Source organism: Ischnura elegans, chromosome 8, assembly GCF_921293095.1.
Source record: "Ischnura elegans chromosome 8, ioIscEleg1.1, whole genome shotgun sequence".
In the NCBI taxonomy this organism is placed as follows: domain Eukaryota; kingdom Metazoa; phylum Arthropoda; class Insecta; order Odonata; family Coenagrionidae; genus Ischnura; species Ischnura elegans.
Genome location: NC_060253.1, coordinates 18,604,354 through 18,626,252, shown reverse-complemented (window position 1 = coordinate 18,626,252; position 21,899 = coordinate 18,604,354). Strand labels below are relative to the sequence as shown.

General features: G+C 36.5%; 1 protein-coding gene across 5 annotated transcripts in view; it reads right to left on the bottom strand.

Annotated features, from left to right (window-relative positions):
* Positions 1-933: 933 nt before the first annotated feature.
* Positions 934-21,899, bottom strand: part of LOC124164214 (fibrillin-1-like) — a 56,889-nt gene continuing 35,923 nt past the window's right edge. For all 5 annotated transcript variants that reach the window (XM_046541442.1, XM_046541444.1, XM_046541443.1 and 2 more), the window contains 9 exons: positions 19,815-19,958; positions 15,465-15,608; positions 13,981-14,121; positions 8,687-8,830; positions 7,579-7,722; positions 6,547-6,687; positions 3,498-3,641; positions 1,444-1,587; positions 934-1,287 (listed from right to left, as the gene is read on the bottom strand). In XM_046541442.1, the coding sequence (XP_046397398.1) occupies positions 1,256-1,287; positions 1,444-1,587; positions 3,498-3,641; positions 6,547-6,687; positions 7,579-7,722; positions 8,687-8,830; positions 13,981-14,121; positions 15,465-15,608; positions 19,815-19,958 (1,178 nt within the window). In that variant the 3' untranslated portion in view covers positions 934-1,255. The remainder of the gene's footprint in view (positions 1,288-1,443; positions 1,588-3,497; positions 3,642-6,546; positions 6,688-7,578; positions 7,723-8,686; positions 8,831-13,980; positions 14,122-15,464; positions 15,609-19,814; positions 19,959-21,899) is intronic.

Genomic DNA, 21,899 nt, shown 5'->3' with positions numbered 1-21,899 from the left:
TTAGGCCACATCTTAGCTTTAACATTTTTCAAACCATGGCTTCAGGACAGATGACCGAATTGATAAAAGAAATTATATGATTCGAGCAGGCTGGGCCGCCGGAACACCGGGACGCATCCCGGTGCGCCTTCCAGCCTGGAAATGTTTGTAGCCCTCCTGTTCCGAAACTGACAAATTTCAGTCAAAATACCAACATTGAGCAGCTAATTTCATTTTTATAATTTCTCATTTAAAAGCATAATAAACACCGTCTACAGTAAACAAAATGATAATTTAAATTAATATTATTCAATCTAGTAAGATTAAATTCAATCTCAAGAGGTTAAGGATTAAAATTTCAAAATATAAAAATTTCCACACCCACATATCCCCCGGTATTCCTCCCCCTGCATGGTGCTGGCACCCTCTGGCCATTGCCGTCCACTGCCGAAAGAAGGGGTCCAGCACGGACTTCTTTTTGGCGTAAAAAATGCAATATGCGCAGTGACATAATTGTTTTCGGCTACCATTCTTATGGCATTTATTTTGAAGTGAATTCACACCCATATAGAGAAGGTCTATCTATGTTGGTTGTGTTGAGGTATGATTGCCCAACTAAAAATCTATGCGATAAAGTGTAATATTTGTGAACTTTTATGTACATACATACCACTGATGCCAATTACTTGAGGAAGAGGTTTGAAGATTCAAAATTTAATCTCACGTCCTACTAATGTAAAGGAGAGGAAACCTCAGGCAACTTTGGTAAGCTCAAGAGACGCCGAAAACACCAAACCTAATACAAAAAATATACTTAAAGTACCTACAAGAAAAGCGAAAATTTGATGACACCGTTTGGAATCTGCGATGGAAAGTCATTTCAGTTTCCAGAAGTATCAGAAAAATCTCACTTTCAAAATGTTTTTTACAAATAAGTCAGGTAAATAAAAATTCTTTTGCTGCGAATTATAATTTATTTACATCATTTGTGGTTTTTTCCCGGGTTCATACAACATAGTATAAAATAATGTAATAAAAGAAGGTAGAGTGTATAATTTTTGAAGTAAAATTCAGCCTGTTATAACTTCTGGCTCATTTGCTTTACATCTGATGTCTATGAATTGATGCCCAAGAATATTTTTGAAGAATTTCCTCGTATTCAGCATTAACGTGGCATGCAGGTCAGCGTGCTGTCTAAATGAAATCCATTTGCTCACAAAGAAGTTTCGTTGGTAGCAGTGAGCTCTTCGTCAGCAAGCGTCGCGTAAAGTATTCCTTAGTTGTGAGGATCACCAGCAGTTGCATTGTCTGAAAAAGTAGGATTCACAAATGGTTATGCAAACTTTACCCAGTTTGGGGAATCAGGAGGGTTTACTACTCGTGGGGAAATCATAAGAAAAATTTTAAGTTGATGGTGATTTTCCGAAATTACTCCGTTGGGATAAGGTTTATTTAGATACTTACTTGCTGTGCAGAGACTATGGTATTCACCATGGAATCCATCATCGCAGTCGCAAACTCCCACTCCCGAATCGAGCAAGCACTTCGAATTGGGCAAAGCCTCACATCCAACTCCATCCACACAACGATCGCCAACATGTGGATCACCTAGGAAAGGAGAAGAAGCAGCTTGAACATTCTCTTTCCTCCAAATTACACAACCTGACTCAATATTTTGAGCCTATGCTTTATCTCGGTCCTTCAGATCTCAGACTCAAACTGAACTTGAGTTGGATAACTCGAAAAGTGGGCTTTCGCTGCGAGAATCATGATAGTCGGAGGCTTTCGGGTGCAGCTTTGTATCACGATTTGTCAAGCGAACTTTCGCGGCAATTACAAGTAGGTAATTACATCAGGTAATGAATAAAAATTGGAAGATGGTGGTCATTAATGACGAAGCTGCATTCGAAAGCCTCAGATACAAATGAACTTGAATTAGAGTTCATATTTTAGAATATAACTACAACTTTCTTAAATTGAGCTAGGCTGTGATGCGATTTGGAAAATAAAAATTATATATTAAATAATGTAATTATATGATAGGTAGTTCAAGTCAATATCACCAAACATAGAGATACAAAAAAGAAACACTCACTCGGGAAAATAAACTCGGAAGCTTTCGAAGTACTAACTTCTTTCTCAACCTATGTAAGAATCTAGAAGTTACTGAGAAAGAAGTTAGTTCTTCGAAAGCTTAACTAAACACAACTTTCTTAAATTGAGCCATGATGTTAACATGGAATATTTTCAAAATTATATACATGCTATTACGCTATTAAATTTTGAATTTTGGGAAAAAACCATTTCCGCCCAACGTTCCCATATGCCTACATCTTTCCATTCGGAGCATGTATGAGGCTCTTAAAGAAAACCCGCACCCCTTTTTGCTGTCGAACTGCCACAAATATGTTGCTGAAGACAGCAATAACTTAATCAACTTAATAGTTTATTCGCTCACTCAGTGGCGGATTCAGGATAGCGACAAGGGGGGGGGGCTAAGTTGTGGATTACCTCAGAGTAGTAGAGAGGGTCCGAAAAAAATCTATTGTAAATTCCCACACCCAAGAGGGTGCAAAAGCGTATGGTTTTGTTTTATCCTTCGGGGTCTTCACTTCCCTTAAAGCTCTCCTAATGAATGAAGTAGCATACCCGTTATATTAAAATTGAAAAAAGATGTTTCATTTCACTTTCATTACGTCAAGGACTCTATTTTGAGGTCTTGAATATTATATTATTATTTTGTTTAATTTTTATTTACTTTTTAAACCCTTGACAACAATGGGCCAGTTTTCCAGCGGTACGAGAGAAAAATGTTCACATCTTCAGTCCCCTGACGACGTTCCCAGCAGGAGGAACGAAGCGTCGAGTTTAAATTAATTAAGCACGCAGACGTACACCCGAAAAATGGAATGTAATACTGCATCTAATCGCGGCGGAAACCTTAAAACCAAAATTCACGAAGTTTGTTTTGTTTAGATTTATGTTTCATCTAAATTGGTGCCTTCGCATAACAACAGATGTTCCTAAAGATGGGCAACTTTAATGTGATGATAAGATCAGGAATATTTGAACTTGCTTAAGCACGACAACTATTAACCCTCTGAGTGCCAACTGGTTTTGCATGTACTATGCCGAGGCATGTATGTACATAAGTATGTATGTACATAAGTGCCGAGGCATTTTTGCTGATTTTGCAGCAGGCTAGGGAAAAAAATTAGGTCTCAAAAACAAATAAAGGTATCTGTTCAAAAACTTTAGGAAATCCCTATTATATGTGGTTTCATCTTTTTATTATATAATTTGACGAATTTTTGGTAATATAAGATAATTTTTATAATTGAAAGAAAAAAGTTAATGTTAAAATAAAATGAATATTGACAATTGTATGATTAGTTAATTATCAGCATCTAAGAGTGACATTGCATGGGGAGCGCTATCGCGCTCCCCGGCACTTTAAATGTTATTATTGCAGGTATTGCATTTTATTCCACGATGAATACCTGATATTTGTCCCTTACCTTGCTCGCACTGTAGATATTGGTTTATGTGGTGTCCGATGTTGCAGACGCAGACCCCCTTCCCAGAGGTCGCAGTACACCTCCCGTTATTCAAAGTCTCGCAACCCTCTCCATCCTCACAAAGATCACCAATCGATGCCTGATCTGGAAAGAATGCCATTTTCGATGCGATTTGGAAAATAAAAATTACAAAAGCAAATATTAAAAAATGTAATTATATGATAGGTAGTTCATGTCAATATCACTAACCATAGAGATACAAAAAAGAAACACTCACTCGGGAAAATAAACTCGGAAGCTTTCGAAGTACTAACTTCTTTCTCACTAACTTCTAGATTCTTACAGAGTGTTTCTTTTTTGTGTCTCTATGTTTAGTGATATTGTCTTGAACTATTTATAATACGTGCTACGTGCATTTCATTTTTCCAAAACATTGTGTAATTATATGATAGGGATGCATAAAAATTTCTTTTTTGAAAGATTTGTTAAAGAAAGATTCGAAAGATTTTGTTCTACTAAATGATATTTTCATATATAGGTCAAATTTTAAATGAAACACCTTGGTTTCCTAAAAGAAGTAATTTCATTTTTTTAAATCTCTTAGCAATATCTGACGAGATGATTCATATCTTAGCAGTACCTCTGATTAGTAAGAGAAAAATCACGTATAAATAACAGTCCAGCATGGAAATTTCTCCTAATTATAGTTAACATTCAGTGCTCAAGACACAGGTTGGTTTGGATGGTTGAGGTTAGAGCTCACCCCATACTTGGCCACTGGCGTGCGAATTTTCCACATTCCGGACAGGGGGCCAGCATATTTCCCCGACCTCCTCAAATTTTGAGAATTTTTAATAGTGAGTCTGAGGGTTTACCAGGGTTTGAGCCCGAGGCCCTCCTTTCAAAAACCTCCACTCACTCGGTATATCCACGCTTCCCCAATATAGGTTGTTACAAATAATGGGGCAATAGGGTGGTTTCCTATTCATTTTTTTATTGCCTAAATCGAAAGATCATTACTCCTGGAGTACGTATTTCACGCTTTTAGACTTTTAAAGGACGATATCTATTAATCGCGATTAAAGGAAAAGTGAAAATTCTCAAGCGCGCGAAAACGCGACGGCTAAGTATGAATGCTGGGGAAACTCCGTGTGACGTCGTTCTGGTTCCCGCTGCCGCAAGTGAGGTGACCTTGGGGCGAGGCTTTGAGCGCTGATACGACGCAAGCTGCTAGCAGGTAGCAGAGTACCCAGCTTGCTGGTAGCGCTTGGCTTAAATAAGGATTATTAATACCTTATCAAACGAAGAAAACTTTCCGACCTTAGCCAGTTTTAATAGGTTATTATTAACACATGTTTCCCTGAGCTCTGTGCCTCATGCATACATTGGTAATCTCAGACGATGTAAAACTCCTATATACTCGTATAGAAACTAGGTCCCTGTGACGTCACGTGGAGTGGCGTCGCATGGGCGCCAATCTGGCCCTTTTCAAATGAGGATAAAATTGACCAATGCCATTCGTCCAAACCGGTATTTCTAAAACCAAATAATTTGTTTATTATGAATACACTAATGGTGGGTAACGAATCGCAATTAATGCCTTTCGTTTTCTTTGATGAAGGAAACTACCCTATTAAAGGTAATAAATTATATGAGAAGTGTTTCTCATTGCGTGACGAAAAATTCTGGCATCTAAGTTGTCTGGATTATACAGGGTGTGTCAAGAGGAAACTGCAATATTTCAGTAGGTAGTAGGCAAGACATTTTTAGGCATTTTTGTCCATAAACATGAGGTCGCAACTCCTTAGTTACTGAGCTAATGCAACGCACACTTCTTTTGATGCACTTTGCTGTAACCATGAAAAAGGATTTTCTAGGCTATCCGGCCTTTTTGATAATATTTTAATATTTTATACATCGGGAATTTTATGATTGTCGGAAACAACTAATCATTCAGTTTAATTTAACGAGAGCTTTGTGCGAGTATCAATGATTCGCTTGTGCAATATCTCCCATTTTGAGATTAATTGTATCACACAATTATAATAGCGCATTTTAGTCCAATCTTAATAATTTTATATGCTTAAAAATCTAGAGAATTGAATAAAATGTCGAAAAGGCCGGATGCTCGAGAAAAGCCGTTTCCATGGAAACTGCAAAGTGCATAAAAAAAATGTTTGCGTTGCCATAGCGTAGTACGAGGATTTGCTCTCGTACTTAAGGATTTGCGAACTCATATTCATGGACCAAAAATTCTTGAAATTGTCTCCCTAAACGCCTCCTGAAGTATTGCAGATTCCTCATAAAACACCCTGTATTCAATTGCATGACGAGTTTATAAGCATGTGAGTTCTTCTCCAGTCACTTTATCCATTCTTCTCCAAAGCCACATCTCGAACACCGTCAGTCTTTTCTCCTCTATCTTCCTAACTGTCTACCTAAATGTGTATAATCAGTTTGAATAAAACTTTCTTAAACTGTACATATAACGAGATACCTTTTCATTACGATAAAAGTAAAGGTAGCTCAAGATATATTTTGCACCTCCTATGAGTTTTTCTGTATCCGCTACTGCCGCTTCGTGCTGCCGTATAGTTTCTCCATACACTCTGAACCTTGTGTTGCTCAATGAGTATCCTTTCATTTTACCCCTTAATTTATATATAGTTACCAATTTTACCGGCCGATATCGATTTTACCTTGGTGTAAAGCGCGCCCACCTCTCCATCCCTCTGAAACTTTTCCATTTCCTCAAACAGTCTTTTCCACCATCTTGCCTTCTTGGTTACCCGCCGTAATTGATCATTTACTTCCCTATGCATCCTTTTGCTATGTTCTGTGTCCATGTACTTCTACTCTTGTCTCTCTTCCAATTCTATCATCATTTACTCCGTTATTCACGGTTTATTTATCCTTCCACTGTCAATTTAGCCATTTACTTTCCCAACTGTTTTGACTTTTCCAGGTTCAAATTAATCCCACCATTCCTGACAACTGCTTTTATTTTTCATTCCAGCCCACAGCCTGATGGCTAACTCTCAGAACTTACCTGGTATGCAATGATGGTTGCTACTGACATGATATCCATCGCTGCAAACACATTCTCCCGTTCCTGAAGCCACGCTACACTCTCCATGCGGTAAGGTCTCACAGCCTTGTCCATTTTCACATGGGTCACCTATCTTTGCGTCTGGAATAAAAAAATATATAAATATTTTGAGCTCCTGAAAAACACACATCTCCGAAATACGCATTCGCCAAATATGCTATTGTGAATTTTTTGTAATCAAGGATATGGTAGAGAAGGAATTCGTTGGCGTGAAAAAAATTGCTGAGAGGAGAATGACGTGGAGAGCTACGTATAACCAATCATTGGAGCGAAAGATCCTCAGAGAAAAAAATCATTTGCCTTGACCGGGATTCGAACCCCCCGATTTCCGGTCGAGTGCTTTAGCCAGTTAAGCTACCGACTTGGACTGCAGGGGATATGATGGCACTAGCAGTCCAACTCGTGCGCACAGCGCCACAGCCGGAGAGCAGGCCCGGACATAGAACACATAGAGGTGTTCGCTCTTGACTAGTTTTTTAAGTATTCCGGGACTAGCCACGGTGATAACTTATACGGGAGTCACCCGCAATGTACATTCGTGCGAAAGATCCACAGAGAAAAAATCATTTGCCTTGACCGGGATTCGAACCCCCCGATTTCCGGTCGAGTGCTTTAGCCAGATTTTTTCTCTGTGGATCTTTCGCACGAATGTGCATTGCGGGTGACTCCCGTATAAGTTATCACCGTGGCTAGTCCCGGTATACTTTAAAAACAATCATTGGATTATTTGCTAGTGACAAAAATATGCATTCGAGTACACCCAGATAGTGGGAGTAGGTAAAATTAATCCTTATATTTCTCTTCGTTACATAATTAGCGTGTAAAAGTCAAACATAGCATATAAGCTCTACCAAACCAATTTTTCTGTTTAGTTAATAACCTGTTCATTAATACAAAGAGTAGGTAATTTACTATTCACGATGCATACTTTAATTTTATGGCGACACATTGTACTTTCGTGGTGTCACTTACATGGTATACAGAGTCCGTGGTAGTCGCCATGAAATCCATGAATGCAGGCACAAACTGCGACACCCGTGTCACTCAAGCACTTTCCGTTAGGCAAAGCCTCACAGCCCACTCCGTTGACACAAAAATCTCCAACACTGGTTTCACCTTCAAATGAGGAAAAGAATACCTATTGTCAAAATGGGATCCTTCTTCAATTTAAATGAAGTTTTGACATTAAAACAGACCAGTATTTTTCCATTTCTCAAAAAACTGTTAAATCGTATTTTACCAAAACTCAGTTTAAACCTTTTGCAGATAAGTTGATAACGTCACGAGCTTGTGCCGATATGATCGCCGCTTCTCAAGGCCTGGTTACATGGTTCATTAGTACGTATTAGGTAAACGAGTGTCTAAGTGCATGAACAGTTTTGGCGGAATGGAACATGTTTTAAGGCACGAGCCAATTATTAGATCAGGTTCTTATTTCTGTTCATGCTCTCATTCAATTTGGGTATTTACACGGCGTACTTTGACATTCGTTCTCTCGTTTATGTATTTAGACGTTAACTAGCACGAGTTAATATGTCGGGCAACCAGGCCTTTTCACATTTTTTTGGCCGAGGGCCATGGCGGGGAGGGGATGTTGAAAATAGTGTTCGAGCGTAGAATGTAGGGCAAACGAGGGTGAGGAAGGAAGAGAATAGTTTTTTTTTTGACAGAATGAATAGGAGAAGACCTAATTGAGAATTAAAGAGGTAAGTCCATGAAGGGAGGGGAGATTGCCAGAATATTTATAAATTAATCCAAGAAAGCCTCCCATAATCAATGATAAATGAAAATAAAAACTTTGTATATGTCCACAGTATTTATTATCGTACGACGCGTTTCAGCAAATCACTTTCGCCCGATAATGGCGAAGGTTATTCGCTGAAACGCGTCGCAAGGTAATAAACACTGTGGACATACACTAAGTTTTTCATTTTCATTCATCATTGCAATATGTTCCACAACATCTCGCCGAACACCGTTGAATACATCTACCGTAATCAGTAGAATACTTTAATAATAAACCATGTCTCTCTTTATGTTCATGACTTGGACTGCTATTTTCTGAGTTGCGAAGACTTACCCCGTTCGCATTCTAAATATGCATTGACATAGTAGCCCTTGTTGCAGATACAAACTCCTTTACCGCTGGAAACAGAGCACCATCCATTGTTCAACGTTTCACAGCCCCTCCCGTCCTCACAAGGATCACCTACACCAGCATGACCTGTAAAAAAATTTACTCATTATTTTGTTTTTCACTTAGGAATATCCTTCTGAGAGTTCATATCAATTAAGTTACGTGATATCCGTTTAGCTGTGATTTAATCAGAACCGGCAAAACCTATCGTGTGGATAGCAATAAAATATGCGTATTTCTGTGGAATATAAACATCTAATTAGTAGATAAAGGGTGTATTTTGTGGTTTTTGGCAATCCCCATACATAAAAACAAAGCATTTGTGCTCTTCAATTATATACAGAACATTGGATACTGTTTGGAGCGACATTTTTTTTTAATATCACGGATATTACGACTTGGATATCTATGTAGCATTGTCAGAATATCGATCGTGTAATAACAACGTGTTTTTGATACATCTACCTTATTTAGATATCCGATGGATGTCGACTGCTACTTAGGTAGATATTCGTAATTTTTAAACTTTGTCACATTTAACCCTTCGTCGGTCACGTCACATTTAGGAACGCTATTTACCGCGCTATTTAACGCTATTTACGAGCTATCGGCTGCCTATGATTGATACAAATCCAATTACCAGCGGTTTTCTTCTGTTGATGATGCAGAACTCTTCTCTAGTAGACAGAAACTTTTTCAGTGCATTTCGAGCCTCTCCAACGGCTATTTCTCCGTCATTTGTGCATTGTGACAGCTGATACTGCTTTCGGTGCTAGGAAACGGATCGATGCCAGTCCGCGATGTGAAAGGGTGAAACGCTTTCCGTACGAGAGAAAGTAATGGAGTTGGCACATGAGGAAAGAAAAAAATAGTGGCGTTCTTCTGTGGCCATGTCGAATATTTTATTTACACATTCGCGATATTCTTATAAATTATGGTCAACTCGACGGACAATTTGTCTGATCTTCCGCCGTAACATAATTTTCCCTTCTGCCGATCTTCTAGTGTCTATTTCGTGCTCCATTTTAAGGGTTTGAGGAGTTAACCCTTCGTGAGTTGCGTCACATTCTGGAACGCTATTTTTCGCGCGGCACAGAACCATTTTAAAATGGTTAAACTAAATGCATGAAAGAAGAAGTAACAGTTTAAACTACAATAAGCCATGCATTGGATACTTGAATTCATGAATGGAAAACAAATTCATGCATAATAATGGTGGAGACATTTTTTTTAATAAAACACTGAGTATACTACCTATTATGACGTTTCTTACAGTTTTTCTTTTTTTTAGGAATTATATCAACATGTTTAATTTGGGCAATAAATGCAAACATATTTTTCACGGTTTTGCTGTACGGATTTTGCTAATAATCTAACAAGTAATTTGACAAAAGGGGGAATTATTGATTTTGAAGAAATTTTATACTGATAGCGCGTTCACTTGAACTTGAACCAAAATATCAATTTGGAAAGTTATTATTGGATGCAACAAAAAATTGTTATGTGTATATGTTTATGGCTAATGTTATGCATCTACATCAAAGTAATAAGCCACTATGAAGGTATATGACAGAGGGGAAAACGGTGAATTATACCCCTAAGTTCACTCAAATTAAGTGAGAACCATAGTAAATTCGCTATAATAGCTTTATTCAGGTGTTAAATTGTTTGCTATAAATATTCGTATAAATAGCACGCATATCCAAAATTAAATGCTTTAAATGGTTTTAAGTTTAAATCACAAACGTTTTTTAAAATTTGGCGATGAATATCACGGGTTAATAGCATGATAACGTATTGTAACTCAAGTTATCACGTGGCGTCAACCAGATTCCAAAAACAGCAAAATATCAAAATTTATTCCATAAATTTGACAAAACATACAATCATATTGGAGAGTATTTCAGAATCATAAAATAATATGGTTCAAGGAATATGAGTTTCCCAACTATGAAAACACGATAATAATAACAATAACAAAAAAAATAATAATAAAATGCCTTTATTCGGGCGAGGTTGAGACTATGAAGTCCCTTCTTCTACCTAACCCCTAAAAAAGTTCCCATACCGGGAATCGAACCCGGGCCTTCTGGGTGAACGCAAGATATCCTAGCCACTAGATCAAATGGGATGTAGGAAATTTGCACGATCTGGGCAAAGGAAAGAAAATGGGATGGCGTCTAGTAGACGTCACGCAACCAGAGGAGGGTTAAGCCGGTGTAATGAAAACTATCGTTGGAAAGTTACATTAATCTGTTATATTTTTCACGCTTGAATAGCCATGAGAAAGAATTACCCTGGACCAAAAATCGAACCACGGACCTTTGACTTTCCGGGCCATTGCGCAGACCACTACGCTATCCAGGTTCCTTAATTCCCATGGCTATAGTATACCGAGGCTCATGGTATTAGATGGTAGGCTTTTGCGGTGCATCCAAAATGGCAACGCGAAGGAGAGAGATATCTCCCACGAAGCCACAGCCGGTATAGAGCCTTAGGGCCGTATTTTTAAACGATACTCTTTCTCTTACTCTTCGCCGGAGTGGGAAGAGTTAGATATGTATCTCCACCTACTATTCGCAGCCAAGAACGTTCCTACAACGAAACCAATCTCTTCCTCTTCGAAGTAGTGAGTGTTGGGTTTATCGCTGAAATTCTCATATCTGCGTCATGCTTCCTTGACGTTTCGTGTGACGTTTGCTGCCTACAGTTCATTGCGCGAGGAAGCCGGAAGCCCGGAAGACAGAAAAATGGAGGACCAACGCATGGTTCGCCTTTCAAGGGAAGAGACGAAGTTGTTGGTTGACGTAATAGTCAAGCGTCCAGAGGTTTTGGAGAGCAAGAAGACGGATGCCTTATCAAATGCGAAGAAGGCGAAAGCCTGGTTGGATGTGCAGGAAGAATTTAATTTCAATGAATTTGTCCGGAAGGTAAGTAACGAAGTATGATGGTGATGAATGTATTGTCCGATTGTAGGAAAGGTTTTGTTTCGATGAACGATCAATTATGAGAAATGGTTATAGCTTCATTGCTAACTATTAACAAAGTCATTGCTTTAAAACTATCGGGAAATTCGGGGATATACTTGCGAAGAGCAATTCTGCTATTGACTATCTATGCATGGCAGTTCGCGAGACAGCTTGTTCAATTTCAACGGCAATCCAGCATAACTCGTATAACTCCATTCAAAAGAAGGACTTTTTTGAACGTTACTTAAGTCCTGGATCATTCATTGGCTTTGGGGTTAAGAATCGGGTGATAAATCATTGAAGTTTGTTTTCCATTCTTTGCTGGAATCCTCAAGTGCATTTTGGTAGTAGATTGCAAAAAACCTTCGTGATTATGTCGCTGTCAGAGATTTTACCTTTTAAACCTACCCTAAAGCTTTATTTTAAACCTACACTAAAGCCATGCATGGCGGTAATGTATAAACTTTAGATCCTGCCACGCGAATGGAGGTGAAATATAGGCACATAAATGGCCTTGAGGAAAGTGGTGGTGACAAGGTAAAGTCATCGCATGCCAAACAATAGTTCGCAGGTTCGAGTACCACCAGGCACGTGTCTCCCCCTAAAAGGTTAGAAAAGAGACAAGGTTTTGAATGCGTTTTTCTTTACGTTCGTTTTGTTGCGTGTATTTCTGAGCCTCAGTCATTTAATTTTATATTAACAACTTTCATACTAAAATATAGAGAGTATTTCCGTGTTGTCTTCAATCCCAAATATGAGAGGACCATTTGCCAGTCAGACCCTTCAGCTCCTCCACCCCCCAAAAAATTCTTGATCCGCCATTGCTTAAATTGTTTATAAAAACAATGTCAATGTTCAATATGTGCTATTTTCGGTGGTACGGGAATAAAAAATCCAACTACAATCAATTTAGAGGATTCATCCAAACATGAAGAAGCGATATACAATGATGTACCTATGTTACAAATTTTAAGGTAATTATCCCTCTTAAATCTCAAATTCAAATAAAAAAACAAAAATTTTGTCATATTTTTTAAACAAGTTATGACATGTTTACTGATGATTTTTAGGACGAAAACGGACTATTTTTAAACCACAAAAAACTTTGAGCCAAACGCTTCAATTGGCCGCGAGTTTGCCCTGTTGCCGGATGCCTTGGATGCATCGCGTTCTCTGGTAGGCAAAGCATTCGAAGTCATGAAAGTTCCTGACCATCTGGCAACAGGGCAAACTTGCGGCCAGTAAGAGCGTTTGGCTAAAAGTTTCTAGAGTTTAAAAATGGTATGTTTTCGACCTAAACATCATCAGTAATTTTGGTTTCTACTGACAGGAACTTTCAAGGGTTTTTACTTTATTGACACAATTTTTCTCTACCCCGTATACCTAGAGGTTGAGATGGAAGATAGAGTAAATAACGATAGATCAATGTGCATTGTTCATCGTGGAGGAAGGAGGGAGAGAGGCAAGGTTTCTCGATGAAACATTCGCGTCAATTCTTCCCGAGATTCCAACCGGGTTACTGCCTGCATGATGGATGCCGAATTTTCGTTTGGGAAAACGCCCAACCAAACGTCGTCATCCATCTCGCGGACCGTAACCCTGTAGAAAACCCGAAAAGAGTTCATCCGAAAGAGGAAAGAGGACCGCATGTTTTGTCTCTCCATTGAAGGAGAGACAAAACATGCGGTGTGTATGCGGTGTGTCTCTATGTGTATCTTGTGACTGTTAAACGTGGTATAATTGCCAATGACAGGATAAAGATTTGTTTATCTATCTTCCATTGTTTCTATATGTGTCCTATCTTCCTTCTGAATCGCTGGAAATGGCCACATGAATGCTGTTTATTTTGTGAAAAGAAAAGTTCGTGCGTTGTGGGTGAATATGGTTCAAGAACACGAAAAAATTGCACAAAATATTACGAAAGAAGTAGCATCAGGAGAAGGGCAGAGCAAGTCCGATTATTGTTTTTAGAAATGAACTAATTGTAAACAGATGTAAGTTTCTTTTAGAGATGATAAATATCCACTAAGAATAAATTGTGAAATCAGTGAAATGTGACTGATTGAAGTGAGTAGATATGCCGCAAATATATAATATATCTGTGTGAGCTTCAACCCTTATCCATATTTTTGTGTGTCTTGAAGCATTTCAGGTGGTTCCCAAAAGTCTATAGGTCTGTTATTTATACTTAGAAGTCTTCTGGAAGTCTCATATTGCTAGGCTTCCAGAAGTGCACTCGTTCAACGAATGTTAACGTTTATAACTTACTTGGCGAACAGAGTTTGTCGTCATCAATGAAATATCCATAGCTGCAAACACATATTCCCGTTCCCGAGGTTGAACTACATTCTCCATGGACAAGAGTCTCGCAGCCTTTTCCGTTCTCACACGGGTCACCGTACTTCGCGTCTGAAAATAACATAATATTTTCATAAGTTCAGCGTTTCCCATATGTTAGGCGATTTAAGATGTGGATATTTTGATACCTCCTCTGGCCAAACGCTCAACAATCGCCCTCGGAATCAAATCCACTAATCTTGTACTACAAGGTCTACTAAATGAGCGGATTTGATTCGATAGGCGTTTGTTGAGCGTTTTTGCAGTGGAGGTATCGATTTATATGCGCGTAGGGCAAAGTGTTGGCTGAAATTGTCAGTTATTTCGGGGAAGATTTTTTTCCCGGAAGATGTGAAAATGTCCTGTTTATCGCCGTACTATGGTAGATTTGATCGCGAGTTTAAAATAATGGAAATAGACTGTAAAACAGAGAAAATAGCAAACTGAAAAGAATACTTGTAAATTTTTGTTCAATTAATTTTTAAATGAACTCAAATGTAAACACATTAGAGTTATGATTCTGCATCATTTTCGTTTCTTTAAATGATCGCAGCGCCGCCATTGGATTTTGGTGGCCTTTGCATGAACTATTCTCCATATTCAATTTTAAATTCTGTACGTAAATCTAGGTACTCTTAAAATCATAATGAAAGTGTTAGCATATGACATTTTCATCTAGTTCTGAGTTATCCTAAAAATTTCAGCATCCTAACTAATTGGGTGGTTTAAAATTAAGTTGCAAGATTTGACACGGAAAAGATGGCAAACAACAAAGCGAGTCCATGAAAACATTTTAATAAGAATCTTGCAATATTGAGAATATTTAATTTACCATTGGCTTTTCTTCCTTTTTATCCTTGCCATTGTTATCATTATCATAAATCTAATTAAAATACTGTACAAACCAATAAAGCTCGCTTCATACTTGATACGATTGATTCCACATATTTGTTTTAAATTTACAAATATAATATTTTATAGAAAAACATTTTCTAAATGAGAAGAATTTTTTAAATTACATACATGAGGGCGATATAATATTCTTCTGCATGTACGCATGATTTGGCATAACGATGACACAGTAAAATGGTATATATTTGTTATAAAATAACATAACAATGTTACAGGTAGTGGAAAACGTTTCCTAAATGAGAAGAATTTTTGATAACATGCATGGAGGCGAAATTGTATTCTGTTGCATTTATACCATTATTCGGCATAACGATGGCGCAATAAAATGGTATACCATGAGCTTTTTTAAACACTCTATTTACATTATTTCTTGCGTGAAACGCAGAACACAATGGTTTCAACATCAAATTTGAAAAAGAAAAGTATGGAATGAATTTATTTTTCATTCTCTCTGCGGTTTGTGCTAATGGGAGCATGGGGCACAAAGTCTTCCTTTTACTTACTTGCCGTGCATTGACCATGGTAGTTGCCATGAAATTTTTTGATGCAAGCACAAACTCCCACTCCCGTATCAACCAAGCACTTGGAATTTGGTAATGCCTCGCAGCCTACTCCGTTGACGCAGCGATCACCGATTGTAGGATAATCTTTAAATGATGAAAATATAATTATATGAAATTAGTATTTCATTGCTTAACATGAAATTAACATTTGAAATTAACATTGAAAATTAACTGTGACAAAATATTGATAGAAACAATAAAAGTTAGAAGGATTAGTCAATCATCCTTCAGTGATCACTAAACTGCAGAACAATGTCTTCCGAAAGTGTAACGGGCAGCTTTTTTATTTGAAGCTAGAAAGAAGAATTGAGAGTAAGTAAGTAAGTTAGCATTGCAATTTTCATAAGATTAGTCAAATATATATTTCAATTTAAAACCTACATTTTACCCTATTTTTCAGATTTTGAAAGTCCTTGAACTATTTGTAGGAAATATTTCCGAAACGTAAACTACTTATACTACGAGGGAAGAAATTACAGCTTTTCCAACTTTATAGGTCGTTTTACACGTTACACGGAAAATCTCAGTCTGACGTGCGTGTGAAGGCGCAATCAAAATAGCGTCGTGTAAAGCGGTGATTTGCTAGAACACATGCGAGAATGCGTGGACGCGAGACGGCAAAATAGCCCCTGTTCTAATTTCGTTCATGCATTCGCGCAATTCCACGCCATTTTAGAAATTAATGCAGCTCTAACCTGCGCAATTCCGTGTACCTTGTAAAACGGCCTTATGAGGTTAGTCACGTTCCTTGTTCGCATAGAATGAGATATTCGTTCCGTATTATGAGGAAATCATGATTTTTAATTTTTAATTACAATTGTGTAAATATATATTAGGGTATAGTAGGTAAGTGTAAAACTTTTTATTGAAATAGACATTGTCTACACTAACGAGAAAATAGAAAGTAAAAACATTAATCTTCCGTCGGGCGCAATGGATGTGATAGACACCACGCGGGTGTTTTTTCATTTCTATGCGTCACTAGGCGGCGTATACCCTTGACGCTAATAGCAGCCTTTTGTTTTGACACGATCTACACAGCCTTTCCGTTTTTTGAATTTGTGGCGACATGTCATTGGCGAATTATTTAGCATATTACAGCAATATTTAGCATAATTAGGAAATTAACTGAGCATAATGAAGAATACGGATCATGAAGAATCCACATGCAAAAATACATTAATTGTATTAATAATAAATAGCTTAAAAACACGTTAAATCACATTTGGCATCACACAAAGAAAGTAAAATCACAATAGGGTAGTTTCCTATAATTTTTTTCTTGCCTAAATCAAAAGATTATTACTTCTGGAGCACGTATTTCACGCTTTTAGATTTTTAAATGACTATATCTATTTTTCGCGATCAAATGAAAAGTAAAAATTTTCAAGCGGGCCAAAACACGTCGGCTAAGTATGAATGCTGTGAAAAGCCCGTGTGACGTCATTCTAGTTCCGGCTGCCGCCGTTTGAGGTGGCTTTGGGGCGAGGCTATGAAGGCCACTACGATGCAGGCTGCTAGCAGGTAGCAGAGTACCCTGCTAGCTGGTAGCGTTTGGCTTAAATAAGGATTATTAATACCTTATCAAACGAAGGAAACTTTCCGACTATAGGCTATTTTAGTAGGTGATTATTACTAGATGTTTCCCTGAACTCTGTGCCTCATGCATGCATTAGTAATCTCAGACGATGTAAAACTCGTATCTACTCGTATAGAAACTAGGTCCCTGTAACGTCAAGTGGAGTGGCATCGCATGGGCGCAAATCTGACCTTTATCAAATGAGGTTTAAATTGACCGTTACCATTAGTCTAAACTGGGATTTCTAACACAAAATAATTTTTATTTTGTACACTAATGGTGGGTAACGAATCGCAATCAATGCCTTTCGTTTTCTTTGATGAAGGAAACTACCCTATGGTTGGATTGGTTCGGGGCCGTATGAAGGAGTGCTAAGGGACCTATGCAAAGCACGTAAGACATCAGTTAAGTGTTGGACTACACTAATAATGGTGCTTTAAACTTTAAATATGTACCATTGAGCCATGGTAAAAGTTAATGTTTTATTGCAAGTGTGCCAATCAGGCACACTGGAATCGATTCATATCGAAAGTATAGTAACTCGAGTTTTAACCTATATGAAAATCATACCATACTAAGCTATTTTTATGAATTTGGCACAATTAATTTTCTTGTTAGTTATGCATAAATGGTATTGGTTGACAAATTAAGCAATGGGCACTAACATCACCGTCACTTGGCAACAGCACTGTGCCAACACACGCTGTTTACATCGATGGTCGCCGATCGCTCCTCGTAAAAATATAAAAATCGTTATAAAATCAACGTATTATTGCAAAAAATTGATATTGTGTGTAGATAAATACGGAAGGCAAGGAAATGACAGCAATGTCTAAGTTCACCTCGTACGGGAAACCGAAGCTTAGAAAAAGCTGTTTCATAAAAATACAGTAACAATTGTTTTAATTACGAGATACGTATGTAGCTTAATATCAAAATTAAAATAATTTTACTCAATAACATATATAAATTTGATAAAATTAATCATGCGAGTTTAACGTTGACCAGTATTTAAAATTGAGGTTTACTCGTAAAGTCTAAAAAAACCGGCACTTTTTTAGTCTACGCTAGTTATTTATTTTATATCTATGTGTATCTTGTAGGGTAAAATCTTTTGCAGCCATACTAATCAACGCGCAATACATCAAGTGAGGAAATGGTACCAAACACCTTGGCATAGCTTTAAGAGTATGGTTTTTTAAAAGCGTTTGAGCTCGAGTCTCTATACTTTTGGTACGGACATTAGGTTTTTATATATTATATTCTTATCAATTTTGAAGCGTACATGAAAGGCGTAATAAAAAAAGATTCAGTTTGAAGCAAAGTTTTTCCTTGCTATTAAAAAATTCTCCGATTTCATTAGATGCTGTATTTACAACATACTGAGCGCCAAAATATTATATAAAAAATATAAAAAACGGGACAGTCGTGAGACTTGCCGTCAGAAGTGAAAACTGAAATAATTGTTATCCATATATTTTTTATATAGATTTAATATTATTAAAGAACTAATTTTTCCAGTAATACTCATTTTTCAGCAAATATTGAAATTATTTTTTTCAGGAAACTGATTATTATTAAAACTTTATACTTCACGACCCCTTATTATATATATATATATATTTTTTTTATCACGAGATGTGGGATCTCGTGATTAAAAAAAAAATATATTATTATTAAATATATATTAAAAATACGATGTGTATGATTAGAATTTTACATCATTTGTATATTAAAATATAATATGCTTTATTTCTTTTATTTAATATGCTTTAAACCTATAATTGTTCACTATACACATAAAAGAAACTGCCTTAAATTGTACTGACCTGTATTTTTATAGCGTGTACACTCTTCTGCACGTTCATGCACGAGCTCTTTATATTTAATGAACTTATACAATATACACTATAGATTTTTATTTTCAATTTTAATATTTTTAAAACAAAGAAACTTTAGCAGTCTATATATTAACAATATATTAACAAAGTGTATATATTAATCTCTATTAAGAGTCTAAACAATTATACCCACTGTATAGAAAAAGTACATATGTACAGTATAGAACTAGAAGCAGACAGATGCCAGTATTCAGTATGTAAAAGTAAAGCGGTGACGCAACCTATACCATTGTATACACCATACACACTATGCATATGTATATCTCGCTGTATCTATCGCGGTGTCGGGTCGGTGACGCTCACGCGAATTCTATGCTTTTTCCCCACCCCGCAAAAGTGCTTAACGCCGCTAAAGAAGTTTTCACTTCAAAAAATAAATACATCAGAAGATAAAAGAGAACTTGACACTTTTGGAAAGTGATATTCAAAAATATTCTTCCAGAGTTTATTTTTAGATTTCAGAGCAGTTTCAATGAAAAGTTCAATACATAAATTATGGAAACATAAAACACTATTAAATTATATCATATGTGAAATTCTCACTTTCCAGGGTATTTTTATTACGAAATTGCTATTTTTTATTGATTTATATCTAGTTTTTAAGAGTAAAAAAAGCGTGAAATCCAGTTACTTTCCTAAAATCCCCAAATCCTTTGCTAACGAGGGCCCCATCATGAGTCCAAGCCGAGGGCACCCAATCATCTCAGACCGCCCCTGTATACTATTATGTTCCATTACATCTCCCGTCACACCGTTGACTTCACACGAGGCCATTCATTTAGGAAATATCTGTCCGTTATTTTCACTTGCCTTGCGCGCATTTTAGGTACTCGTTGACATGGTATCCGTTATTGCAGGAACAGACTCCTTTTCCGGCGGTTGTAGTACACTTTCCATTCTCCAAAGTCTCGCAACCCGCTCCGTCCTCGCACGAGTCACCCACCAATGCGTCGCCTGGAAAATGAAAATAAATATGCATCAAATATAAAGTTCAGGATATTTTCATTCTCAAGGTATATTGAGTGAGCCTAACTATTGTGGTTGAAACAATCACATGGGTTGGATTAGGGAAATAGACTGCAGATTTAAGATGTAGTTTTTTCCGCGCACAATAAAGGACCATAATTATTTCCATAGCTTAGCTCTGAGATAGCTTGACTCGGATTAGGTAAAATAAGATCTGTATGAGTAGTTAATACATTATTATATCTGTAAATACTAACTATCTGCATGAACTTTTTTGCATGGTATATCACATTCGTTAATCACTTACTGCGCTAAATTTTCGTTTTCTTTTATTAAATAATTTTTTTATTTGTATGCTCGCATGTTCATATAGCAATAGCCCTCTCCTTATTTCTGGTCTGTCGTTGTCATGAGCACTATTGGTCTGTGTCGGGCGAACGACACATTTCTAATTAAGTCTAGGATTAGTGCTGCATTCCTGGTGTAGAATAACCCCCTCCCATACGCCCTGGTTGTGGCTTGCAGGGAACATCGCACAGTGGGCGGAAATAAAAAAAAATCTTTGAAAAAAACCCCAAATTTAACTATTATTTTGGGAAAAAATGGTACAGACTGATAGCATAATGGCTGAGGTTTAAGGAACTATGGCTTTTTAAACATTTGGTTAATCCATTTAATCATCAGAAGCCGCAGAAAATGAGCCAAAATAATATTAAAAAATTTGTCATATCGGAATTTTCGCACAAAAGAGTTTTTTTTTATTTTCGCTCGTAAGTTGTCATGCTGTTTTTTTGTGTATTTTAAAACATATTTTCGATATAATATTTCTTGGAGTTTAAGTCAATTTTAAACAAGTTTCAGCCAACGTTTCGATTTATTTTTAAATCATCATCAGGGCTATGTAAGAAAAAAATATGAACAATATAAAATACAATTATTAAAACGATACAAAATATATACACCTAAATAAAGAAAAAAAGGTACAATCGGGTTTTTTATACAATAATATAATTTATTAAATTCTAATGGTTTTTCCGTGAAATATGTTATCGCTCAAATTCAGAGCTCTAAATTAAAAAAATAACAAGTATTACTTAACTATTAAGTAATTTTCTTTTTTTAAAATTTATTATTTAATATACCAGATAACATATCCAATTTTCTAAGCTTAGGTCCAAAATTTTCCCTCCCCTATACAATTAAAGATTTTCCAATTACACAATTTTAGCAGATATAGACAGTGTTACATTTGAATTGAATAATTCATCAATTAGAAACAAAATCAGAGCACAATGCACAAATATAATAACTAACTTCATTCAAAAAGAGAAGGTAAACTTTAAATCGTCTAATATGATCAATCTATTGCATAAAACAAAGTTTTTTTTTAAAAATAACCCAAATATTATTGTACTTAAAACTGACAAAACTAATAACACAGCAATAATGTAAAAGAAGAATGTAATAAAAAAAATAATGATTTACTCGATGATAATGACATATTTACGGAGATTCCAAAAAATAAAAACTTTACAACTTCACTTCAAACTAAAGTAAATACACTGGTTAATAAACTTTTTAAAGAAAAGAAAATAGATTTTAAGACAAAATGTAAATTAACAAAAAACAACGGTACTCCTCCAAAATTGTATGGTTTATTTAAAGACCATAAACCTAAAATACCCCTAAGACCGGTGGTGAGTTTCATAAATAGTCCTACTTATGAATGTGCCAAATTTCTTGCAAGCATTCTTAAGAATCTATCCTCAGATAAATATAACTTAAAAGATGAATTTCATTTTTATAATAAATTTAAACAACAAACAATTCCCTTAAATCATAAACTATGCTCTCTAGATGTTAAATCTCTATTTACAAACATCCCAGTAGACCTATTAAACAACATTATTATAGAAAATTGGCCTTTAA